The sequence below is a fragment of the Cydia amplana genome, chromosome 16 (genome assembly GCF_948474715.1).
Source record: "Cydia amplana chromosome 16, ilCydAmpl1.1, whole genome shotgun sequence".
Lineage (NCBI taxonomy): Eukaryota > Metazoa > Arthropoda > Insecta > Lepidoptera > Tortricidae > Cydia > Cydia amplana.
In genome coordinates this window covers 12,744,492-12,772,055 of record NC_086084.1, presented here as the reverse complement: position 1 = coordinate 12,772,055, position 27,564 = coordinate 12,744,492, and the positions used below count along the sequence as shown (strand labels likewise).

General features: G+C 38.3%; 2 protein-coding genes and 1 long non-coding RNA gene across 3 annotated transcripts in view; 1 reads left to right on the top strand and 2 right to left on the bottom strand.

Annotated features, from left to right (window-relative positions):
* LOC134655107 (transient receptor potential cation channel trpm) overlaps positions 1 to 8,925 on the top strand; it is a 301,664-nt gene extending 292,739 nt beyond the window's left edge. Inside the window, exons 28-34 of the mRNA XM_063510569.1 lie at positions 1,201 to 1,343; positions 1,755 to 1,923; positions 2,918 to 3,091; positions 3,476 to 3,655; positions 5,760 to 5,878; positions 7,448 to 7,617; positions 8,497 to 8,925. Of these exons, the coding sequence (XP_063366639.1) occupies positions 1,201 to 1,343; positions 1,755 to 1,923; positions 2,918 to 3,091; positions 3,476 to 3,655; positions 5,760 to 5,878; positions 7,448 to 7,614 (952 nt within the window). The 3' untranslated portion in view covers positions 7,615 to 7,617; positions 8,497 to 8,925. The remainder of the gene's footprint in view (positions 1 to 1,200; positions 1,344 to 1,754; positions 1,924 to 2,917; positions 3,092 to 3,475; positions 3,656 to 5,759; positions 5,879 to 7,447; positions 7,618 to 8,496) is intronic.
* Positions 8,926 to 13,101: 4,176 nt separating this feature from the next.
* On the bottom strand, positions 13,102 to 14,483 carry LOC134655278 (uncharacterized). Its single transcript, XR_010097424.1, has 3 exons — positions 14,389 to 14,483; positions 13,903 to 14,051; positions 13,102 to 13,201 (listed from the first exon to the last, which is right to left on the bottom strand). It is a non-coding gene; the product is annotated as an uncharacterized LOC134655278 (long non-coding RNA).
* Positions 14,484 to 22,704: 8,221 nt separating this feature from the next.
* On the bottom strand, positions 22,705 to 25,963 carry LOC134655234 (thrombospondin-3b-like). Its single transcript, XM_063510684.1, has 5 exons — positions 25,844 to 25,963; positions 25,046 to 25,255; positions 24,342 to 24,525; positions 22,945 to 23,182; positions 22,705 to 22,823 (listed from the first exon to the last, which is right to left on the bottom strand). Exons 2-5 carry the CDS (start codon positions 25,246 to 25,248, stop codon positions 22,723 to 22,725), a joined length of 726 nt encoding a protein of 241 aa, XP_063366754.1. The 5' UTR covers positions 25,249 to 25,255; positions 25,844 to 25,963; the 3' UTR covers positions 22,705 to 22,722.
* Positions 25,964 to 27,564: the final 1,601 nt, after the last annotated feature.

Sequence of the window (27,564 nt, the reverse complement as noted above, 5' to 3'; positions counted from 1 at the left end):
TTTGATTGTAGGGACTCACTGGGCTACTGTTGCTATAAGACTAGTCACATCGTAGCGTCTGTCATCAGCATGAGAATCGGCTGTATCATTATTTCGTTCACCTACTTTCAGAGTTAATTCTACCGTTACTTTTCTTTTACTCATGAAATTGGCAACAACTTTATTGATTTGATTGCAAAAATTACCATCACCATGATTGTTTTTAATTTTATTTTTTGTTACTTGCATCTGTTAGGAGACGGTTATGGAAACAGTAAGTCAACTAGACTCATTTGGCGATTGGCTTAGCTTGTAACTAGCGATGTAGTTAGTTGTAGTGCCTTGTACAATATACTGTTTAAACATAAATAATTCACAATTGATCATAGCTTACACACACAGTCACTTAACTGTTAACAAACTGCACAGTTTTTGTCACTTGCGAGATGTCTCTACATTTTGTTGTTTTTAATGAAAGCATATATATCTGTCGTAATTTGCTCTTGTTGCCGTACATAATAGCATAATTTCAGAGGAAAGGTTTGATTTAAATACGATTGTTATGTTCCTTTGGTATGTCACATCGACACATTTTGTGTATAATCTCTGAACATAACGGATCCATGCATTTGCACAAAAACGTCTATCAGCCTTCGATTTCCTCTTATTGTTGTTTGCAACATGTTTTTGCATTTTTGCGCGCTGCCAGCTAATTTTCCTTAAAAAATTCAAAGGTAAGCCGTACGACACCTTCAAAACACAGTACTTCAAATACTGCGTTCAGATATGAGATTTATTCAGATCAAAAATACACCAATATTTAAATACTAATTTTATGTCTCTTACTTCTTCAATTGCCCACACTTTCCGAAACACTTATCTTTTACAAGCACCATAGACTAGGAATCCTTTAGACGGAGTTTAGAGCAATTATTTCATGAAACCAATGCTGCCAAAAATACGGGGGTGCGGGGGGACGAGGTGAGCGAATCCCGTGCCGTGATTGGTCCGTTCAAAGACACGGACCAATCACGGCACGGGATTCTGACACTTTGACTCGAAGATGGAGTAAAACTACCGTATATAGTGGCAGAGGGGATAGCGTTACTATGCTCGGTCTAGAGGATGTCTTGTCTGTGACAAGCACATACTACCTTTAGATTACAAAATGTAACAAATCCGTTTTGACTCGTTTATTTGAACTGCTGATGTGGTCACCAGGCGTTCGGAAGGTGGCAACGACTGTGGCATGGGAGGGCACTACTCGACGCAGCACCTGGCTCCGAGGCGACAGCACAGCCAGACACATTCAGAGCCTGACAACTCGGGGGTTGACGCTGGCTCGGTTCATAACTCTGTCACTGGCAAGTCAAGCTAAGAAAAAACGGATTAAAAAACTTCAGAGATAGAGTCTGTGCGGAAAGAGAAGAGTCGTTGGAATGTATGGGGCCCAATACATTCCACGACTCTTCTCTTTCCGAACAGTCTAGTCAACAGCTTTCATTATTGTTAAGCCATACTTAGTATTTAATACATTAAAGTATTTTTATTTGATATCCAACATTAGGTATAGGAAGCAAACCTAGAACCTATTGGGATAACGCGAAAATAAAATTCCCATCGAATCTCCCTCTTGGATATAGTATCCTCGGCACAACTTGCAATATTAACAAACATGCGAAAATGACACCCATTTGTAAAAATCAAACAAGCTTCTTAATGTCGAAACACGACCAAATTTTAAATGGAGTTAATTGTACTCTGTACTTCCACAGGCCAGCAGTCTGGCTGGGAAGCGACCGGCGGCGCCACCGGCATGGGATCAGGCCGGGCTCGGGTCGGCGGCGCGCCGAGATCTCTCCTACTCGCCATGCACGAATACACCAGCATCACCGACGAGCTGGAGACCGTGTATGGTCTGTTCTCCCCGCCGCATACGCCGAGGTAAGGTCTACTTATCCAGGCCGAGCTTGGGTCAGTGGCCGAGGTCGTTGCTGCTAGCCATGCACAGTTCACCAGCATCACCGACGAGCTGAAGACCGTCTATGGTCTGTTCTCCCCGCCGCATACGCCGAGGTAAGGTCTACTTATCCAGGCCGAGCTCGGGTCAGCGGCCGAGATCGTTTCTGCTAGCCATGCACAGTACACCAGCATCACCGACGAGCTGGAGACCGTCTATGGTCTGTTCTCCCCGCCGCATACGCCGAGGTAAGGTCTACTTATCCAGGCCGAGCTCGGGTCAGCGGCCGAGGTCGTTGCTGCTAGCCATGCACAGTTCACCAGCATCACCGACGAGCTGGAGACCGTCTATGGTCTGTTCTCCCCGCCGCATACGCCGAGGTAAAGTCTACTTATCCAGGCCGAGCTCTGGTCAGCGGCCGAGGTCGTTGCTGCTAGCCATACCTCAGTACACCAGCATCACCGACGAGCTGGAGACCGTCTATGGTCTGTTCTCCCCGCCGCATACGCCGAGGTAAGGTCTACTTATCCAGGCCGAGCTCTGGTCAGCGGCCAAGGTCGTTGCTGCTAGCCATACCTGAGTACACCAGCATCACCGACGAGCTGGAGACCGTGTATGGGCTGTTCTCTCCGCCACATACGCCGAGGTAAGGTGTACTTGTCCAGGCCGAGCTCGGGTCAGCGGCCGAGATCGTTTCTGCTAGCCATGCACAGTACACCAGCATCACCGACGAGCTGTATACCGTGTACCTATGGACGAAGAGAATATAGCCACATATGACGAGTCTACTTTATTGTAATAATATGCTACACGCAAGTATTGGTGGCATGCTGTCATCCTCTTGGATTTACTTCTGGAGTCATGTAGGTACAATAGATGAGATTTAAATAAAACTATGTACGTTTACACCAGGGAATAGACGTAAAATCCATCAATGTCGATTAGTATACATAATAACCCTTGTCTTTGTCTCGCTAGAACCCCCATCACATCCCGCCTGCTATCGCCCGCGCGAGCCGCCTCGCCCTCCATCCGCCGACGCCACGCCAGCGAAATGTCCAACCCGGAGTTCGCCCTCTACATGGAGAAGGAACATCTGCGCGGCGCCGAGGAAGATGACTACATCATTATGGAGAACCTCATTCAGCGACGGTAAGTCTGGTGACGGTACACGTGTTCACTGGCTTTCCTTACATTTGTGAAGTTTTTTGTGCTTGAGTAGTTTTCACTTCAATTTAAGCTTCTAGGTGAAGGAAAGATCTTTAGAACTGTTTTTATGGCAGTTTGTGGCATGGTTACCATTTTTAAACGACATCAAAAAAAGCAGGAGGTTATCAATTATGGTTTTTGAATTGTCACAAAGAGATTAATGAAATCCGTGATGCCATGAACTATCAGAAACTAGGCAGAGCAAGCGTTTAGGATTCTGGCAACAGCTGATTGCTTTAAGCATCTGCAGCGGCTTCGCACCATCATTGTGACTCGTCCAATCATGATAGCGAAGTGAAACTACAACCGAAACTCTAACTACCGTAGCCTAGAAATCGAGTCTGTGCTGCACAGATACGACGAGGAGGCGGAGGGGGAGGGGGAGGGGGAGGTCAGTGGGATCAGCATCAGCGTGTGCGTGAACACGAGCGGGGAGGAGCAACCGGGGGCGCCGCCGCAGTCAACCACGCTGCTGACGGTCAATGACCGCCGGTTGCCGCATCAGAGGTATGTTGGTCGAGGTATAGCTGGTCAACCAAATCTTGTCAGTAAAAAAAGGCGCGAAATTCAAATTTTCTGCGCAAAGAGATATCTCTTTGCGCCTACATTTTTCAAATATGCCGCCTTTTTCTACTGTCAAGATCTGGTTGACCAAGTATAACAAGAGAAGGCTATTGTTCGAAATTCCAGCGCGAACCTTAGCAAATAATAGTGGCATCTACGCCACTGGTTGCGGAAAGTGTGTAACTGAAAGAAAAAGTTAGGAAACTTCTTACGATAACGGTAAAAACAAAAAAAAACATATTCGTGACAACTTTTCTAACTTTTTAGGGCTTTTGGCAAATTGCACATCTGTTGTTACCTGCTGATAAAATGCTCCAAGTGATTTGATTAGTTCGCACTTGGCTTCATTTATCGTTAAAGAAGATACCAGCGTAGCTACTTCGGTCTAAAATCGTAACAAGAGAAATAACAATTGCTGTTTCAATAGCCTTCTCAACACATCATTCCATAGATATATTCGATAGTTATTCATATGCTACCGCATATCATGTAGAAAAACATAAATGCAACAGCGATATCTAGGTAGAAGTGCATGATTCAAGCAAAAAAGCAAGTCACCATAAACGACAAAATTTCATGAAGATATGACTCATATAATGGCCCTTTCATTATGTGAAGAGTTATCTCAAATGGACTCTAGTATGCAACATGGTGACAATTTGGTTGCCACATCAACTTTTTTCCCGATTCAAATTGCGGCCTCGATGAATCTAGAATAGTCGCTGTAACAATTTGACATCTTAGAAATATCCAGGTTTTAAAAACAATTGAATAACGTCTAATGGCGTTCATAAACGGCTGCTAACTTAATCAGTTGATCATCGTCGTTTGTCCCCCTATCTGTCGTTAAATGTCATAAGTAGAGAGGTACAAACGATGATCATCAGCTGATTAACTTCAACTTCAACTTCAACTTCAACATTTATTCAGCAAATAGGCCACAAGGGCACTTTTACACGTCAACATTGAATTTACATAAAAGCAAAATAATAATAATTATACATCAACAATTATTAAATACAACTACAACTACCAAATCAAACTAACGTAATACAATTACTTAGAGATGTATAAGGTCTCTTAATGTCGAATTACATAAAAAAACTATAATAATAATATTAAAATAAAAACAAAACAGATACATGGAAAAAAAATCTAAACTTATTTAGAGGTGTAAATGTCTCTAAGTGTCAGAACTAAAAAATAACATAGTTTATCAAATTATCCTTAGAGATGTATAGGGTCTCCAAGAGTCACAATCCTGTATGATTAACACATTACGAGAAAAAAAAAACATACGAGAACCGAATGAGGCGTCTCACTGCAATTAAATTAAAAAATAAAGTTACTAAATATATTCGTGTTAGCTTAAACAGACCCGTCTCCACAAACAGCACCCGTTCACGAGTACGACGCGTATCTCAGCCATCGCCTCCCTCAACCTTCATTCGGGAAAGTGGCGACCCGATCAACGACGCCACCGTAAGCAAAGACTTTTAAGCGAGCATGACATGTTCAAGCTACCGGCCTATATTAATATTAAAATAGTGATAACACTTAGCTGTGAGACACAGCATTTTGTGCTCGTATGTTACATAAAAGACGGTATAGCTTCACATAATTACTAGCCTAAATTGACTTAGAGATGTAAAGGTCTCTAAGTGTCCGAATCATTAAAAATATAAGTATGTACAATAAAATAAAAATAATAAAATGAATAAATACTTAGGGATGTAAAGGTCTCCAAGTGTCAGAATCATTAAAAATAAAATAAATAATTACTTAGAGATGTATATGGTCTCCAAGTGTCCAAAACTAAAATTAAATTAAACAATATAATCAAGCGAGAACATGATTGTCTCATGTGTCAATTCTACTGGACACTAGCATATTTAATTTACAATGAAAAAACAATATTTATTGAACTCTTATCATACTATCGAAATCAAGCTACAGGCTTAAAGGCATCTCTATCGTAACTTAGCAGACGTTTATGAATAACGCCGTAAAGATTTTGAACACGGTTAACACTGGTATCAATGTGTAGACATTCTCTGAGGAGATCGTCAGCCATCGACAGCAGGGAGCTGCCGAGTCCGCTGCAACCGCTGCTGGGAGACGATGCTTGTGGAGAAGTGCTGCTGCCCGTGCCGAGGCAACCTTCAGGTAAAAAAGTCGTCTAAGTAACTAATATAGTTTGGCAAGCCATTTCCGTCAGCAAAAAAGGCGGCAAATTTAAGAAATGTAGGCACGAAGGGTTGTCCTCCCACACAAAATTTGAATTTCGCGCCTTTTTCTACTGACAAGGTTTGCAAAAGTATGGACCTATTAAGTAAACCACTTTGCTTTATCTGTGTCGCCATGAGCAACGATCTCTTTCATTATTAGAGTTTTGTTGTTTCATATGCCTGTTCGGTTTTCATTAAGCCAAAAGAGTATTAAACAACCTAAACTCAAAAATCAACTTATTCTAGTCCTAGTTCCTTTTGAAAGGCTCCAAAAAATATTAGTTTTGAAGAAATATGCCTTTTGAATAAACAGCAAAGGATACGTTGGAAAAAAATATCTCGGAACATCATAGGTTGCCTAATGTTGCCTGTTATTAGCTATTAGTATACAATAAAAATTTCCGAGAATTCATATTTTGACAGAATTTACTTCGTATACTAAAATTCTCAACGGGACATTGTATTTCTCTCCTAGGCAGTTTATGTAGTTTTTAGAGCGTTAACCTTAATTCAACAATAAATAAAATGGCAATGAAATAAATGCCTTCTATTTAGTGAAGGTGAATGGGAGTGATCGTTTGCGCTCGTTTTACACATTTCATTCGATTTATTGAGATCCCAGAGGTCCATTAACCAATTGTTTTCGTTCGATCCATCTTTGGTGCGGCTGTATTAACGACTTCAGTTACTTGTCTACTTTTGGCTTAAAATTACTCTTATCCAGGTCATATTTGTTCCCAAAAAAATTTTTATACCCTGGCAAGGGATTATAATAAAATAATTTTAGTTTGGAACTTATTTCCATTTTTAGGGTTCCGTACCCAAAGGGTAAAAACAGGACCCTATTACTAAGACTCCGCTGTCCGTCCGTCCGTCCGTCCGTCTGTCACCAGGCTGTATCTCACGAACCGTGATAGCTAGACAGTTGAAATTTTCACAGATGATGTATTTCTGTTGCCGCTATAACAACAAATACTAAAAACAGAATAAAATAAAGATTTAAGTGGGGCTCCCATACAACAAACGTGATTTTTGACCGAAGTTAAGCAACGTCGGGCGGGGTCAGTACATGGATGGGTGACCGTTTTTTTGCTTGTTTTTGTTTTGCTTGTTTTGCTCTATTTTTTGTTGATGGTGCGGAACCCTCCGTGCGCGAGTCCGACTCGCACTTGGCCGGTTTTTATGTAGTTTACAAGTTTATTAAATTAAAAATGTAAATAAAATAATTTACATTACCTAAGTTTTGTAATGATTCGCCTTGATAAGCCTTTATATGGTCTGTCAAGAGCGTCCGTCCGTCAAAACGACCGGATATTTAAAAAAAATTAGGCGCCAAGTGTTAATCCCATAGAAAATTTGAATTTCGCGCCTTCTTCTACTGACAAAGTTGTTTGACCGGCTATATTAGGTATAAGATTTAGATTTTCTGTGATTCTGGCTGAACATAAACATTTTCTTTTAATTTGACTATGGTTAATCGTTTTAAGACATTTTTGCTCATCTCCAGGTGACACCAACGCGTCCAGCGACATGTCCCTTTCGCACATGGTGAGCGAGAACCTGCCGCCGCGGCCGTCCATCGTGCTGGACTCGTCGCAGCTGCCCCGCCAGCGATCCGCCGAGCAACCGCAGCCGCAGCCGCCGGGGCCCGCGCGGCCTGAGACCATGTGCTAGATGGTGAGTGTGCTGAGTGGACGCTTGAACGGGGTGACCAGCGGCGTCCATTTTAAACAAATGCAAACCTATGTGGCCTCAGCCGCCAGGGCCCGCGCGGCCTGAGACCATGTGCTAGATGGTGAGTGTGCTGAGTGGACGCTTGAGCGGGGTGACCAGCGGCGTCCATTTTAAACAAATGCAAACCTATGTGGCCTCAGCCGCCGGGGCCCGCGCGGCCTGAGACCATGTGCTAGATGGTGAGTGTGCTGAGTGGACGCTTGAGCGGGGTGACCAGCGGCGTCCATTTTAAACAAATGCAAACCTATGTGGCCTTGTGCACGCTGCTTATCCTGAACCTCGACTCTTAGGGTTGCCAGATGGTCGGGATTCGGCGGGATTCTCCCGATTTTTAGCATGTGTTCCCGATTCCCGACAAAGTGAAAATTGTCCCGAAAAACAGCTTCACGTTATAAAACTATAATTTCAAGTTCCGAACTGTCGTCAGTGTCGTCGAGCGAGCAAGCGACCCGCGTCGAGCCCGTCAGCGCGCGCGCGTAGCGAGATTGGGCAGAGCAGCTGACGTAGTGCCAATAATGTAAAATATCGTTGTTTTTAATACAATTAATTTAATTTGAATGGTTTTTTTTCCCGACTTAAGGCCCACAATCCCGATATTTTTTTTCCCCGATAATAGCGCCTTTCGATCTGGCAACCCTAGCTGCACGCCCGGCCATGATGGACTCGCCATAGCCGCGTCATGTGCTAAAGCGGTGTGTATAGTTAGTGCAGAGTACTGAACTTATCGTTCTTCAAACATCCACATTCCTGTGATTTTTACTTATTTATATTGATGTATATAGTCTTGTTTTACAGTATACTCAATTGTTTTTGTTTCTGCAGATGGCCATCCTAAATGAACAGAACAATGCACCAATCATCAAAAGAGACCCTGAAACCAGCTTATAAAAAATATTGGCGAAAGCTGCGCAAAAGTATTAATCTAATCATAATAATAGAACACCAAAAATTACTGTTAGTATTAAAATTACATTTTTGAGAGGTTTTCCATTTAGGGCCCTGTCGGTACCCCTTTTTCGGCGTTGAGCCATTCGATGTACTTACTCTTGACTGTCTGTCCCGTGTGATCTAGTATTAGACTGAAACTAACACTATTCTAAATCAAATCATATCCTTTGTAAATTTCACTAATTGTTAGCACTTTTGAAACTTTAGCTCGCTGTACATTTGCTAGGCTCCTGATTTAAAATCATGAATGGTCCAGTGCCTATTCACTTCACTGGCTCGGAAAAAGTTTTATTCGTCGTTCAAAATCTGCACGCAAGGACTTACTTTAACCGCTAGTGTCGAATATTGCGCGCAGGTTTGGAAATATTTCAATTTTTCATTTCGATTTTTCCCTGCGGTGGTTGGGGTGAAAATGAGCTAGGTATGTTACGTTCGGCAGCCAAATTGTTTCGCGCCTCTAGCCTTCAAAGCAGTGGCGTAACTAGGCGTTGGCGAACACGCCCTATGCCCTAGCACTTTAGGCCCCGCGGGAAGCAACTTTTTTATTTTATAACATTGAATTCATTGAAAAAAAAGGCCACCGATGCGACTCCGCCCGTTCACGCCTCGCCACTGTGCTGTTTCAATGTAAGCTAGCGCCAAACAACTTTGCAGGCTTGCGTAACAAGGAATTATATCCTACTTTAATAATCGTTACTTAAATAATAATATAGTGTACAGACTGTACAGGCGTCGTAGTAAGAACTGAGTGGAAGATTATCGACAATACATTCGTACGTGCTACTTAACGAATATGGAACTGAGAGTAGCTAGGATAAGTAAATAGTCCGGGACAATGGAATATGATAATTGTATTTAATTTCTGACTGCGGCAACGCTGGAATTGATCCTGCCAATATTAATAGCTTATTTTAAATATCTGCACGGGCTATACGGCCAATATGTTGATAGGTAAGTGTCAAACTGAATAAAATTGGGATCCATTTTTTTTATTGTCTACAATAGTTTTGATTTGGCAAGTACATTTTAACATTTCCACATCTGATTTATAATCAGTTACATAAATAGCACACTTTATTAAATATTTTGTCGTAACCAGTTGAGAATCGATTTTTTTTAAGTATTTCCCGGATATACAGGGTGATTCATGAGACGTGAGCAGGACTCAGCCTACACAATCAGTAAGTGTAAAAGAATCGTTCACCACAATATTTAACTAAAACAATCACGCTTTTTGTCTGTTGTTATACTTTTTTGTAAGGATAAATTTAATTATTTACCATCATGGATACCTACCCTACAACATTTAATTAACAAAGATAAAACCTTTTTAACCGTTATGACAGCACTTTGAGTATGAAGAAAATAAAATGTCACACTTGAGTATAATACGATCTTTCAAAAGTAACCAGACTCCGATGACATTTAATTTGGCACTTGTTATGGATAAAACAAAGAGGGTGACCATAAATGTCGCGAATAAATTGAAACTTTTTTTTAAACAGTATAATATAAATTAAAGTTAATCTCGCAAATACTGGTACGAAACAGTTGTTTATAACTTACTGTATGCGTAGGCTTCCTGCTCCTCCCCACGTCTCCTGAAATCCTGAATCAACCTGTATTCCGTACTTCGCGTTAAAAAGTTTTATTTATGACAGGTATTGTAAATCAATTTTATATCTTTTATCCTAATTACCAGACACTGGTGTTTATTTTAATATTAATTTACCTTTTTAGTTTGACACTTATAAATCAATTTCGTATACTTTTAATTCGAAATCACTGACGTTTTAAATTGTTGACCAATTTAAATGTTTAAGCCGTTTTTTAATTGTAATAAAATAATAAATGAAATAGCACTAAGTTTCAATCCCCAATAAAAAAGGTCATCACAATGTGTTCAATTATACCAAATATTTTGTGCAAATTTTACCGTTTTATTATATTTGCAGTACAATTGAATATTTCATCTTTGTATATAAAGTAGATTGGATATCAAAGGAATGCTAATAATGTTAATATTACCTTATAGGTTATTTAAAAGCATTACTGTTTATATTTTTATCTTAGTAATAGTTAAGAAATCAAATGCAATAAATTGTTTGTTTTACTTATAGATAATAATGAAAGCATATCGTCATGTTAACACTTTGTCTATTTGAACAAAATATTATTATTATTATGAACAGAAGCAATAATAATGTTCATGAAAATCGGGTTATTAAATGTCTATTTTAATTAAATTATTCGGCTCTACCTCTAATGAAAAAGAAAATTGTGACTACCTATATTAAATGAATAATTTCAACAATCAATCGGATATAACTTGGGTAGATGGTGCCCTTTAATGAAATAAAATTATATAATTATACACTATTATATACCTATTTAATATCTTAAGTCAATTCCGTAATTATTGAGTTACCTATCATTAATTAACGACCTCCGTACTTAATGTATGTATAATTAGCAACATAAAACAATGAAAAAAACGTAAATTACTTAAAGTCGCTGGCAGAATGTACTTTAAAAATCTAAAAATTATTAACCAATCAATGGATTAAACATTAAGTACTTAGGTCCCTCTAATTAAAGCACTTCATACATTATTTGAGAAAAAAATTATGAATATAATATTATATGGACGCAATATAAAATCATATTCAAGAGGAATTGCCCTGCCATATTTTTATTACTAGTATAAAATGAATTGTATACAATAATAATTTTTACCTATCAAAATACCTACAAATTAAATTATTTATCATACCTACATATCTCATAATCATAAGTTTACTTTTTGACGAAATACATTTATTTATATGAGCATGAGAGAATAAAATATCATTGAATGAAAAAAATATCAAACAAAATGTATGATGAAGTTGTAAATATTTACATATTAACGTTGTTATTTTGTACCGATATATTATGTATTGCATGTTAGGGCTGACAAGTACCGTCTGACGGTCTAGCATGACTTGCGTTCTCGCGCGCGAGTTCATACTTGCAGTCGCGCTAGTTGTATGGAGTCGCGCGCGAGAACGCAACTCATGCTAGACCGCCTGATGCTTGTATTGGAGACACAAGATTTTCGTACACCAATTATCTTATAGTATTGTTAAAACATAGTAGTAAAAGATGAAGCAACCCTCTGTAATAAATAGTCTATTGAATAGGGAGTATTGCAATGTTTTGCCGCCAGAGTGCAGCGCTAGCGCCTTTAGTAAACCATAGAGTAACTTATAGGTAAATAATTTTTTGACAAGTTTTCACAGACAATCAAATATGACATTGACATTTATTCCCGATAGGCCCTTTGTAAACAAACCACCATATTATTATTTATTATGTATCAATGTCATATTTTATTGTCTATGAAAACTTGTCAAAAAGCATTTTAAGGCACAGTATGTATAAGTTACTACTAGTGCTGCACTCTGGCGGCGGAACATTGCAGTAATACCCCCTATTTTGTGAGATGTTGCCACAGAACTAGTAATAAGGTTCTCTTTAATATTTTCTGTGGATTTTGCGTTTTAACCCTTTAGTCCGTAGCGGCAACATTTTTGCCATCATAAGGCAAAAACGCATCTCTACTATAAGAATTAAGGTTCGAAATCGAATGACTAGAAAGGAATGTCAAATGGCCGTCTTACGGTCACGTGATCTGTCGCGAGTTTAACATTTTTTACCCACCTCAAAAAGTGCACATCGCCGCTAAAGAAACTTCAAAAATGGTAAAAGGTTCTTACTCTATTGTCGCACTTGGTCTTTTCTGCATCTCAAGCACAGACTTAAAATCAGCTTGTAATTTTAGTACTTTGAAAAAATTTTAGTACTTTGAAAAACACGTTTACTGTCCCGTGCCCCACATATGGGTCACGGCAAGCCTTTATTAAAAGGCCGTAAGGTTGACAGCAGTTGGAACAGTGAACGTGTTAAATTAGGTACGTAGTTATAACAGTTATAAGTCAAATGCTACTCCGTAAACAAATATTCCAATAAACTCATTTTACGACCTAAGATTCGAACATGTAAACTCAAAATGTTATTATAACCCATAGTTTGCAGTTTTAAAGATGTTACCGCATTTATCAATCGGCTTGAGCAAATTGAAATTTTGGAAACTTCAATACGTTGCTGTCGCTCAAACCGATATAAAGCAAATGACGTTGTTAGCGCTCTTATGCCATTTACGAGTACATAGGGCTATTTCTTAACGGCCTAAGCCAATTTTGTGTTAATAAATACGGTTACAGCGAATGGCGCAACTATTTCTCAGTTTATCAAACTCAAAAGTACTAAAATAACAAGCCTTTTGACTTAACCTACGAAGGTACTTAATTTATATCGTCTTACCTTTCATATTTAGCAAAATTATGTATTCGTATGGTTTATCCTTATTGTTTTATCTAGTTTAAATAATCATTCTCAGAGTGATAGTAGTTTCGTCTGTGTTATGTAAACATAATGTACAATAATACAATAAATATATTTGTGATATTAAAACTTGTTTTATTGTGTCCACAACAGTTTTGTAAGTTTGTGCAAATCTTCTTAGATGTGGGCGTTACTGAAACAATGAATAAATCCAAAGAGTAAATTAAGTATATTAGGTAAATAAATCCTTTAAAAAACCAAAGTTTCACTCGTATCGTAGGTAATTGACCGATTTCATCAGAAAACAAATTGACGTCAATTATATTAGTAAATGAAGCGTTTGAAATTTAAAAAAAACGCGCATATAGCGTCAAAATTCCTATTCTTCCGTCTGCACCTCCGTTTGATCGTTCATAATAGAACGGTCGAATCAAGTGGGATCGGCGAGCCAATTTAATTTTTGCATAAGTATTATAATAAAATTTGTTCAGACGATTTAATTAGAATTGACAAGGGCAAATGCCTTTGTCAAACACTTGTGTGATGGCACGGCCGTCGTGAACGCTGCTCGCACTGTTAGTGCTTGAGATAGGAGACCTAGGCTCTCCGAAACATGTCACGCGAGTGACTAAAAACAACTGAGTCTATGACCGTACATTGTTCTTCCTTACCCATCCACAAATGTACAGTCGCCATCAGATGCATCGGAGCGGCCAGGGTGCTCACAAATATCTGAACACACCACTATTGTCAATGCCTTAGAGTGCGTGTTCAGATATTTTTGAGCACCTCGGGCGCTCCGATATATCTGGTGGCGACTCTACAGGAAATGCAGTGTCAGATGTCAATTGTCAAGCAGATAAAATAGACAAAATGACGTGTCATTAGTCTCACCTCCATTTATTTGCAATTCAAGTCCAGTTTCGATTTAATCCGCGCCTGGAATTGCAGTATCCCCCTCAGTGCCGTCAAATTTTTCTGCACTTGTTCGGCTGTATTTCTAACCAGGTAAGCCTTTTGTTTGAAAGCATATTTCCAGCTACCTTGATAAAAGGATAACATTTTGTTTAATAATAATGGCTTGCAAAATTATAGTAAAATGTATGATTGACGTGGTACCAATAATAAGATCCGTGAGATGTAGGTATTTATTTTTAAGAGCTAACAAGAAAACAAAATATAAGAGCCAGTTAAGGTTTACAGAGATAGCGCACTAAAAAAATGTGTATAAAAATATGTATCAATATCATTCGTATTTTGAAAATACGTACGAGACTCAGTAGGGATTACGGCGAAGATACGAGTAAGTATATACCTAAGCTATAAGCTTAAGTATAAATAAAAGTGTGTATAAAAGTTAATTTTCGTAAAAATACATACCCGATACCATTGCAATTAATAACATGATAAATGACAAGAATAAAATCTTCATGATCGTGAGTGAGAACAAATGCCTTTGAAGTCAAAAATAAAAGTTAAATATCTTGAAATTGTGCAGCAACGACACACATGCGAACAAATTGATTATTAGATCGATTTGGGGTTACATTTAGCGGCAATTTATATAATTAGTTTGAATTTAACCGCGGTTTAAGGAGAAATAAGCTATGCCTAGGTTTTCTCGAGGGACTATTAAATATACAGTTATAGTCAGCAAAGCTATAGCTGTTCAACCAAATCTTGTCAGTAAAAAAGGCGCGAAATTCAAATTTTCTATGGGACGATATCAAACACATTTTTCAAATTTGCCGCCTTTTTCTACTGTCAAGATCTGGTTGACCAAGTATATTAACACATTTATTTTGTATGTCGGGGTGCTAAGCTAATAGTTTTGTTGACTGTACATTTGTCACTAAGTTCGATATTTGTACCTACATAAAATATAAAACAAATGAAAACCGGTAAGGTAAAATTACGTGTACGCCATTGACATATAATATCTAAGGACGGGCTAATGGGGCACTAAACATCGTGCTAGTTCAGCGGTGCTACCCACGAATTTCAACCAATCGTGCAGTCTAACCCGACTAGTTGCGACCAATAGCGCGCGTAAAGCGAACTCGTCAACCAATCGCGCGTGTGATGCGAACTCATCAACCAATCGCGTTGTAGCGATTTCACACCGCTGTACTGGCCCCTGTCATGCCTCATTATTATTGCCCGTAAAGCCAGTCCCTAGATATCTATGTCAATGGTGTACGCACCCGAGGCCATTGAAATTATCAAAACAAAGGTTATTAAGTTTTAAATATGTTACATATTTTAATCACATATGGAATATTTCTGGAATAAATTAATTTCATTCATTCATTCAAACCAATTTGTCAGTCAGTAAGAACCAGGAAAACTATACTCATCCTTTTCTTTTGGGTGCAAGACAAAGATAGTATGATTCTCTCTGTCTATGTTTTAAATGAGACAGTCCTGTGACAAATTATATTTTGTAGTAGTAGGTATCCTTAAAATTTTTTTTGGTATAATTATTTGATGTACCAGGCGTGGCTCACTCCGCGATTTCGTCGCTTTGCTTAGGTAGCTAAAAGTACATCCGTTCCGCCCCAATTTTGGGGAAAGCCATAAGCCGCGCGTAGCGCTGTCGCCACCTAGCGGCCATATCTGTGCTGATCGTAACAGACGCGTTTTGTTAGAGAGTGAGTCTTCTGTACTTAGTACTATTATTTATTATGTGCCTATACTTACCTATAATTTTATATAAATATATATAATTATGTATATATTTCACTGGTATATATACATATATATACGGGCAACTTGACAGGAGTTAATAATGCACACAAAATGGTAGCGCAATTCTGTTTATTTATTATTAGGATTTTAATTATTACAAACATATTACAAAGGTGAAATTCAACACTGTTAAATTTAGTAGAAATATGCGGATAAGTTTTGAGAGCTCAGATGGTAGAGCGGTACCTAGGCTTGTGATTCAGACCAGCTATCATGGTCGCATTTTTATCACCTGTCACGCTATGCATCACTTTCGCACTTACGTATTTGTTAGAACGTGACAGCCATGGTGACAAGTGATAAAGAGCCGGCCATCTTAGCCCTACAGAACAGCAAGCTAAATACGAGTACTATGTCACCCAAGCAGTCAGACTCATACAACCTATTTTATTTTTATTTCAAAAATCAAATGGAGCAATGTTTGAAACTACTATGTTACAGTCCTGAGTACCTTAGCCTTTTAGGCTTCAGCTGTTGGCTAAGTTTCCTCGGTATACATGTATCTGTTGAAGCTAATTTTCTCAACCTCAACCGATTCTGATTGAGTTTTTTAATGCACTCGTCGACTTTGCTCTCGGTGGTCGCCTGGTAACCCATCGTCTTCAGCAGGGCTGCAACATCGGCTTCTATGTCTATGAAGGCTAGGCGAACCTCCTCTAAACCAGATTCTAGCTGAGCTGGAATTATTAATAAGAACTTCTATTTATAGGTAATTATTACCGAAAAAACGTATCTACAGTCGACGTCAAAGATATGTTTACACTTTTTCACCTTACTCCTTTGTATTAAGGCGAAAAATGTAAACATATCTTTGACGTCGACTGTACACTGTACAGTGGCCTCTAAAGTACCCTACCAAGAGTTTCACACTGACATATTCGATAGCGAATGCGTTAAATTAAACGCTCATCTCGCTGGCGCCAATGTCAGTACGAGGCGAGGGAGGTGCAATGTCAGTTAGTTTACGCATTCGCTAGCGAATATGTCAGCGTCAAACTCAGGGTAAGGGTAGGTACTAGATTTTTAGAATAGGTACCTATATTAAAGAAAAAAATAAGCTACAAGTCATTCGCGGGCGACAGACACGTCACACGTAGAATAAATCCATCGAGCGCGGATTCTATGTCTGTCTTGGAGGATACAACTAAACGGAGTAGCCATTAACAGGCTTTCCCCTCTGTCGAAAATAGGCGGCCAATGGTCATACACAATGTATGGACTGACGTTTATCTGACATGGCTATTTTTACGTTACGCATACATTTGACGTTCCCCTCCCCCGCAAAAATCGGCAGACTGTTTTGTACAGAAAATTACAGACATGGCGTCTCCGTTTGATTATATCCTCCAAGATGTCTGTGAATAAATCAAGTAAAATAAGGAACGGAAATTTCATTTGATTACCTTTATTGCATGCTGAAATCAAGGAACATTTAATTACATCACATGAGAAACATTCTCATTTCTAAAGTTTATTTATTTATTAATTTTCCTAAAATAAATTATAGGTGTATTTTAAATTTGAGATACTTCGCTAAGATACAATGTGATAAACAATTAAGTATAATAATTTACCATCTCCGTAATGACACAGAAGAGTAATTAATAAAACTAAAAAGCAACGCATTTTTACTGTGACGAGTTTCACCCAAACTCGGAGAAAATGCGGTGCAACTGTTTTTTACAAAGCGCAAATAATTTTCTCACCATCAGCAAAATTCCAAAAGCCATTGATAATTACGTTAATTGCGAAATGTTTGCTATAATTATGATTTAATTGCAACAAGGTTTGGAAATAATGAGATACTAGACTCGATTGGCTCTAAAATTTAACTAAAAATATTTCATTCTATTGCATAGCTTGGTTATTTCAATTTAGTAAAACATTTCTCTTTAATAACAACATAAGTACACACTACACACACGTGACACGTGTCGCCACTGTCGCCAGCGACGTTGCCGTGCTGCGCTCAACATGTCCGCAACAGCGCCCGAGTGCCCGACACTATCAGCCATATTCGATCTTTAAGATATGTCAAATATCAAAAGTGACGTTTCTTCAAAGAAATACGTCACTTTTGACACTTCTTTGACACTGACTATGACATATCAGATCCATATCGTTTCAATATCTTATATTAGACGTATCTTAAAGTTCGAATATGGCTGCATGTCGCCAGTGTGTGTCATAAGTCGTGCGAAGTCGTGCGATGCGATAACCTGTCACATGTCGCGGGACATTTGTCCCCTCGTGTAACCCTGGCTTTAGGTAGGGGAAACTGGGGAGGGTTGATCACCCCTTTTGTTTTTAGCATACATTTTCTTAACTATTTTTAGTATTGAATAACTTTATAGACCATACGACTCAGAATTTATCTCTTCATTAATAGTTTGAATTAGAACAGATTTGTGCAATAAATTAGATCATTATTTAATGAAAACCCATACTGTTGACTTTTACCATGTGTCCCCTATGTAAGGGAGACTTGTTTACCCCTGGTCGGGAGCCTTGATCCTAGGGGGATCAAGTGACCCTGGTTCTTGGGACACATGGTAAACATATTTTTACCATGTCTCCCCATACCAGATTCTCATTGATTATATAACTCGGATCGCTATTAGCAATGCATCTATAATTTGTAAAATACACAGCAAACATATATATATTGCATCTTCCATGCTTTGAAGTTGTATTTCCGGTAATCAGATGTCTAAGCCGAAGGGATCAAGTCTTCCAGATTTGGGGACACTTGGTAAAAAGATTTTAAGTGGCAATGTCATATTTCGAGGGTAGTATCTACATTAATTTATTCACTTTATCTACAGAAAATTAATATATGAAGATATCAAACACATATTAATCCATAATCTTATACTTTTTAAAAACAATGTAATCGTATTATCCATAAAACCACATGCAATAGGGAATCAATTTTTGTACCAAAAAAAAAAACAAAAATCTAAGTTATTAACATAAAATTTCTTGTAACAAGCTATTTTTTTTAAAGTTCTTATGAAGGTATTTTTAGCGTCAGATACCTACAGCAATTTTAATTGTTTTACCCATCACTGGTCGTTATTGTTTACTATAATAAATAAGTTTAGAAATATACTGCTCACGTTTCGAGGACGGTGTTTGTGCTGCATAATCCTAAAATCCTTTCTATGGACCGTCGGTTCTATAGTACATAAGGTCGGAAAGCCATTGAAATAGCATTTCATCCATAAAAACAAATATCGCCGGTTGAAAACCAAATATCGTTATAAGTGTTTTTTGTCGACCGAGTAACATCCCCTGTGTGTAAAACGTTTAACTTGATAAAAAAGACCAAGTACGGGTAGTTCGTAAAATGTTGATGTCAACTTTAGTCAGTCTTTTCAAAGGCCACTGTGATAATTCCGTTTTCGGAGTCGGTTGTATAATTAAAAACTGAATTATACGCCATTAAATTCCGTTTTAATAAACAATAATGAGTCAAAAACCTTGACAGTTTAAATCAGTGTTTCTCGATCTGGTCGTACTTTCGCGGCATGATTTACTAAAGAAAAGAAAATATTTATGATAGGTCTATGAATCATTTTGTAAGTAAATTTATTACAATGTATACTTGATCGCTTTGGGGGTGACATGATCCCGGAATCATATCTCCCCTGAAGAAAAAGACAAAGTCTCCCCATACATAGTAAGATTATAAAACGTGCCGTACTCGAAACATGTGTTCGCGTATATCAATGTAATCCAAGTTAATCATCACTTCAATAAACAACAAATAAAATAAGCACACTCACTAACATCATTTCCATCTCATATTATAAAATAAATCCAGTTAAAGCTTACCGAAAATTGAATATAGTACGCAGAAAATCTTTCACCGTCCGCCATTTTTGAACCACTGACTTTTCCGATACAGTGCCATGACAGAACGTGAAGTTAGGTACGAATGAATGAGTGTTACCAGCGCAAAAAATTGTATCTCGTTTGGTTTGATTAAAAATGAAGTTTACCAAGTGTCCCCTAGGGATCGACCCTCCCCACCCTCACCTACAATAATTACCAATCGACGAATATAAATTAAATATGGTGCAAAGCAGACTATATTCGATTAACCAAATATAATATTATCGTATCGTTAATTCGTTATCACGGTTTGATCGCAGTTGATCTAACAAGTTCCTTCTCGCTTCGCTCGTCGTCGCACCTATCTAGACTTCTATCTCTTAAATTTTCTTATTTTACACAATGCCGGGAATTGTATACATTACCTAGGTAGCGTATGTAACGGACAATAATATTTCATGCATTGCCTCTACAGGATACAATACCTGAGACTATTATTTCTTCAGTATTCCAATTAGGTAACTCAATTTATAAGTATCAAATTTCATCCAAATTGATTCAGCGGTTTAAGCGCACAGACCAGCAGTTTCGTATTCATGATAATATATTTGTATTGCTATATTAAACGGATGGGATGGGATGTGGGTCCGTAAGGACAGAGAAAACCAGTAGGTAAGTAAAAAACTACGGCCAATATTTTTTTTTATCAATGTTTTTAAACACCAAGTTAAAGTAAGACAACTTTTAAATTACATTTTTATATTTTAAGTATTTTTGTAGACAATTGAATAGATGAAAATTGCTTTGTTTGTAAAACGAAATACTTAAAATGGATGTACCGTCCATGGTCTTTTCCCATGTTCTTCATATTCCGCATGAGCCCTTTCCTCCTCTTTTGGACATTTTTTACTTGTAAGTTTTTGCATCAATTTCCTAGGTCTATTGAGACAGTGTTCCAGTTTTCCATTATTGTAAATCTGGTTCGGTATGATGTCCATGAGGTCTTTTATAGTGGTTTCTAGTGTTCTGACCATCAGGACGGCCTCATCGACCTGAGGTTTGTATTCTGGGTAAAGAAGTATTATATTAGTATTATATAGTCACAGATATACCTACGGGCTAATTCGAACAAAAGATAAGATACGAGAACGATACGTTACCTACTAGAATAGATCTCAACTAGATATAGGTTTGTATAGGTATCTTATAATTGACAAACGGCCTGATTATAATTTTAATAAACGTGAAAAATTTTATCTCGATACGATATGGATCGGATCTATCAGTGTCAATAGTTTTTGTTTAAAGAAACGTCACTTTTGATTTGACACTGATAGGTAGATCCGATCCATATCGTATCGAGATCTAACTATTGACGTTTATTAAAATTAAAAATCAGGCTGAGAGTCTCCGGCACAAAAAAAAACCTAATATGAGTAAAATAATTAGGTACCTTTACTGCATCCTGAAAAAAATGTTGATAGATGTAAGGCGATGTTTATCAAAGAAAACAGTGATAAAGGTAAGAACAGTTAGTTTTATCAATGATACTTCTATCCAAATTCAGTAAAAATATTCGAAATATCCATTTATATATTTTTTTTGTTACTTTGTAAGTTTTTCATCAATGGCCACTGCACTGCACTGATGATTGTTGCAACGCTGTATTGAGAGCAGTTGAGACGGTCAGTGTTGGTGGTTAAAATGTTGTATGTATATACATATTAATGTACAATAACAAACCAATATTTATTTACCATTGCTGAAATGTACTATAGTACAACACAAAATTAAGTGTATTATAAGAGAACGATGCATCTTCGATGGAACACTTCTGCTTTCTCAATTAGGCAATTACAAAACTAGTTCCGAGATTGTGTCCAAATTAATTACTTGGTGAAAATCACTTATTAGTGAACAAGTACCTACTAACTCGATTAACTCCTACCGTATATTTTTTAGTTCCGTAGGTATCCTATTTTTCCTTTTTGTTGTTGTCATAATTTATGAGCAATATGGTCGTGTATACATATTTTTGGCACTTTGTCCGTGTTTATCTAATCTAATCTAATCTATCTAATCTAATACCTTTAAACGAGCAATTCTTGTTTATATATTTAATTATATATATATATATATATATTTCGGGGATCTCGGAAACGGCTCTAACGATTTCGATGTAATTTACTATATGGGGGTTTTCGGGGGCGAGAAATCGATCTAGCTAGGTCTTATCTCTGGGAAAACGCGCATTTTCGAGTTTTTATATGTTTTCCGAGCGAAGCTCGGTCACCCAGATATTATAAATAATATACAATACGCTCCCGGCCGCTTTCGACCACGGCGACTGTTTCAATTCCGCTGCTGAATACGCTCATGTCATTGTGCCCGCGTGTGGCTCGCGTAGCCGATCTTATTAGACCCCGTGCAAAGACCCGTGCACACAACGGGCAGGTAAGGACACCATTGCTATAGTTATACAGGGTGGAAAGATAAGCCGGGCCCTGGAGGGAAACTACCTTAAATCCTTAAGCTGGCTCATTTTACTTAAAGGAGACATTCCTTTATTTTTAAAAAGAAACAAAACTGCATTCAAAGATTTTCTAAAACTCGCTTGCCTCGCCCGGGACTCGAACCGACTAAAAATTCCAAAAAATAAAAACTCGTAATTTTATTCTACTAGTCGATACAGTTAATGTTAATGATAACATTTCTCCAAGAAACATTAGGTCTTACACTCGTCTGTCGTACAAAATATCCATAAAATCTAATATTTAGTACTCAAGATTTTTTTAGACAAGCCAAATTGAAGAAAAAAAGAAAAATACTATGAATGCAGTTTTGTTTCTTTTTAAAAATAAAGGAATGTCTTCTTTAAGTAAAATGAGCCAGCTTAAGGATTTAAGGTAGTTTCCCTCCAGGGCCCGACTTATCTTTCCACCCTGTATAATAGCCGCTGGTGGTCAGGCTTTCAGCTCATCCCGTCTGATATCTAGTTCCATAAGTCGACGGGATTCAAAGTCATCTGTTTGTTTAATGACAATATAGTTGTCCTTGGCTGTAACTGTGTGCGATACCTAATCCTAGATGTTTGTTGAATCAAATTTTCAATAAAAAAAAATCATTTTATTATGGCCCGCTTTTGTTATTCCATGTGTAAGTGTTATCTACAACCGATATATTTTGTAAGTCTGGAGGTAGTTCTGACATCAGGTTTTTTGGAATTTTATCTGAAACAAGAACAACATTTTAGAACCGTATTCGCGTACCGAACATCAACGCCATAGAGTGTTATTGCGTGAAATCGGTGAACGTTCCGTTCGTACCTACATAAAATAAAATCTGACGTACCATTGCATTCGAATTTCATTTTGTGCCACTCGATATTTTCCTGTGAAAACGCATATACTCCAATCCTGCCTCCTTTAATAGTTTTATCAAAGACGTTTCCAGAGTCCACTATGAGCTTGCCGAGTCTGAACACCTTTATTCGGATAAGGCCGATATGAGGCCGATGAATTAGCTGCCAGGAATATATTAGCAAGTGCTTCCAGCCTTGTTTCTTTGGGTCTTGCCAAAGGAGTTTCACCTATTAATTGGAAAATGAAACATTTATTTCAGTAATATAAATACGTTACAAAACTTAAGAACTAAAAGCCGTTCTGAGCCATGCCGGGTCCAAAGGTCCCCATCACACTAGCAGCGTTACCCCGCTGTATAGCGATGGAGACGTGTTGGACAAGCCATGACGGAACGGGCTCAGATCGGGGGTCATTTCCCTTCTTTCTTAGCCACTTGCCAAGCTCTCGGAAGAGTTTATATTGACTTATGACCTTACGGGCACCAAGAATGGGGCCAAAACACTGGTGAGCACACGAATGTAAGCCAATCGTATAGTCCAACGCAACTAAGTAGTTGCGACCAATCGCGCGCGTGATGCCAATTCGTCATTCACATCAACGATTGGTTGGCCATTCCACTGATGGTGCTCGGCTAACAAGAATGTGCGGTCAGAATTATATGAACAGGCCTATATTTACTTTCGAAATCATTAAGTTGGTTAAAGAGAACTGAGAAGATAGGGTTTTAATTGATTGCACCGGGAACATAATATTGCTCGTGTAAAACGTGGAGAGTATGGAAGATAGGGTAAACGATGACTCACGCTTGACCGGGCCGGGGCCGGGCCGGAGCTTCCGGCGCTTCGTTTTCTATGGAAAGCACCACGTAACTAATCACCGATCAGCCGTCATAGAAAATGACATGTCGGACGCCTCGGCCCGGGCTCGGCCCGGTCTAACGTGAGTCATCCTTAAGGAAGTGGTTGATTGAATATAATAGGTGGAAATATTTTTAATCGTAAGTACAAACAAAACAGAATACATAGAGAAAAACGCATAAAGAAGAAAGTGCCACGAAATGGTGTTATAAATCTCAGCATGTTGCTTTTTTGGGACACGCTGTGATTTCGTATTTATCCCGCCCACTATGAGCCCTCCAAACCAGCTAAATTTTATCCATCTAAAGCCCAGCCATACAAATGAAAAATGCCACTGAAATTTGAACCTATTGTGCAGGGAATAGAATTGATTTCTATTTGCTTGAAAATTAAACGAAACAAATGAAATGCAACTCTGTTCCAATTGAATATGGTTTAAATTTCATCGAACTGAAGAAGTACTACAGGTAGGACCTTGGGCCTTAGGAGGTTAACCCAATGTAGTGAAAAATTAATGTTCGATAATAACCTGATCTTTAACCGACTCGGTGCTGTAAAGCGCGTTCCTCAGATAGGCTCCGGGACCCGTCGCCGAGTTCACCAGCTTGATGTGCAGGCCCGCGTCGGCTTTCACCACGGAAGGCCAGCCTACCCAGTACTTGTCTGATTTCGCCTTCCACGATACCAGGTAAAATTGGCTGTTGCTGCGATAGCTAAAATGTTAAACGATAAGTTAGATTATAGACTTATTCTTTGGTATTATATTCTTTGGTACCATCAATACTGTTACGGGTCACTAGAGTAAGACATTGAAAGTACTTCCTCAGTTGGGCTCTGCTCTAGATCTGGAATGACATCCGCTGTGCTGACCACAGAAAGCGAGATGAGATAACATTCACAGTGCCCATATCTCTCTTAACCTGTTTCTGAGATAAGGATGTTTTCTATGTATGTATTATCTATTTAAGTACCTATTAACCCTTAATTTGGCAAAAATCACGGAAAGTCGTGAGTTCAAACCTCCTCGGCGCTCAATAGTATCAATGATTCTGGTTAAGAAAAAAATACAAAAAGGGGGTCAAAGATTTTGTCCAGTATTTTGGACAGCGCCAATTGCCTAGAACATACTGAACAAGCGTTGCTTTGGAGCTAGGTTGAAGATTGATCCATGATTATATCATATGTAATAATATTATTCCCAAATACTTTTTTTTATATTTAGGTATGCCTTACCCGAATACTAATCCTATAAAGTCATTATCATTTTTGTTCCTGACAACAACGCTTCCAGAGAAGTCGAGGCCTGCGTAGGCGTCGCACCCGACCACGAGACCGGCATCCGCCCGTATCTTGGACGTTATCTTCTTGCCGCCGTTGAACACCATCCACACTGGGGACCCGTCTTCTATGAGGTCTGGATGCAAATCTACTTTCATGTAGTCACTGAAAGTTTAAAATTTTCTGATGAAAATAAGACTCTGAAAGTTAATTTGTAGTTAGTGAAAAAAAATAAAGCAAATAAGGTGAGACAGTGAAAAGTTGATTTGAGTAAAGGCCTGTGCACGCCGGATGCATGTACGTAGATGTGCATGTGAACGTAGTCAACGTACACGTGCACGTTGTAATATAAAGATAGGTACCTATGAAGTTATGAGAGACTGCATACCGCTTGCGTGACGTGTACACGCACGTATGCTCTGGCATTAAGAAGATAATAAATACAAAGTTCTTGACTGGGAGGAGTCCAACAAAAAATTCGTGCTATCATACAAGTTTATCTCGTGATTTTTCACTACTTAGATATCCACGACATGAATGTCACGGCACGATTTTATATCAAGCAATTGTGTTATGCTCATGCCCTTATGTGCCGAGACGATTAAGGACTTTACATTAAAACTAGATCCTTGGACTACCTAATAGCTTGCTTATCACTTATCACTGGCAATTTTAGTGTAAGCAAATGTTGGATATCTGTAGTAGATTTTTATGCATCTAATTAAATACATGGTATAGGCACATCATACTGACGAACTAGATATCGGTGGGCTGCTAGTGTTGGTGCAGACATCTGGCACTTCAATGGCAGTATCTTGGTCTTCATCGTTTGGACATATATCTACGTCTATCCTTTCCACGTCTACAAAAAAAAAACACTATAGAGATGATGAAGCAATTTTATAAAAAATTAAACACAATAATTTTATAACAAAGTCAATCGGAGACGATAATATCGGAGGTTTGCTAACCTGCAGCTAGAGTAGAGTGGCATATTCGCTGCTAAAACTGGCTATGTTAGTCACCACTCACCAGAGAGAGCATACCAACGATGCTGTCAGCTGTAGATCGCAGAAAACGGCTAGGAGAGATGATAGTACCTACCACCATTATCCTCGTCCGATGACGGATCGGTAGTGGTAGCTTGTGTAGTGGTAGTGGTACTAGTAATAGCGGTTATGCTAGGCGTCATAGATGTAGTACGTCTGGGCCGTGTAGTGGGTCTCTGTGTACGTGGTGTACTTGTTAACGGCGACATTGTTGGTGTAGCCGCTTTTGTTCTTGTACGTCTTGACGGCCATTTTACGTGTACTGTTGGCTTTGGCGTTCGAAGTCTATGGTGGGGAGCCGTCCAGAAATCACTTTCTGAAAATAGTTAGTTTAAATAATTACTTATATCGCCACCGGGTATAAATATCGATGTTAATTTATATGTTACTGGCTTGAGATATTTATAGGCATTCAAAAGAAATTAAATTTCATTTTTTTTACAGTTTGTTTTTTGCTGAACGGATCATGGAAAGTATTTAATTATCAATAATTTATAACGTATGTTGATAATTTTTCCATCTATTTGAGGAATCTATTAATTATAAGTCTATAGATTTTGTAAGAAGTAAATAAAAACGTACATACCATGTAACACACCAGCCAAAGCAACCTTATTAACTAATTTCTTTGCATCTGAAAAATAATAACAATACTAATGTACACTTTTCTACTCTTTTCTAGGGATCCGTAGTCAACTAGGAACCCTTCCTTACAGTTTCGCCATTTCCGTTTGTGTATGTCTGTCCGTCTATCCGTCCGCGACTTTACTGAAAGCTGAATTTTGACACGGATGTATAAATCAGTTAGGCATGGTTACGCCGACAAAGTCGTAAAATAAAAACTAGAAAAACAGTAGAACCAATAATGATAGGAAATAAGTTTTTGGCAAAATTTTCATTTTTGGTAGAAGCTTTTATCGCTGACTGTACTCTTCTTTCTACAGGCAACTAAGTAAGGCAAAAAAGGCTTCCAAAGGCAAAATAGTAACTCATCGAGACGATTCCAAAACCCCCAAACACAATTAGTTTGCGTTGTTTTAAAATCTTATCACAGAGTTCCTATGGCCAGGTGGCCTCCTGCCTCCATCAAATTTGCAGCTTCATTGGAAGTTGGGGAGTGGATCAAATTTAACTTGCAAGATTTGAACTGTACAAACATAGTTACATAAAAGCTTGTAATAATAAAAAGCGAGACTTTTGCCCCGCAGCTTGGGACATTAAATGGCTTATAAATAAAATACTGTTTCCATTAAATTCTTAAGTACCGACCCTTGTGAACGTCCACTTCATGCAGCTCTTCTTTAACATCCTGGGGTCGGTTTCTATCCATCATGTAGGGTGCTGAACCGTAGCACGCATGTCGCGAGACCAACTCTAGTCCTAGAAGAATTATCTAAATTAACTGGTAAGGTAAACGTACTAGTG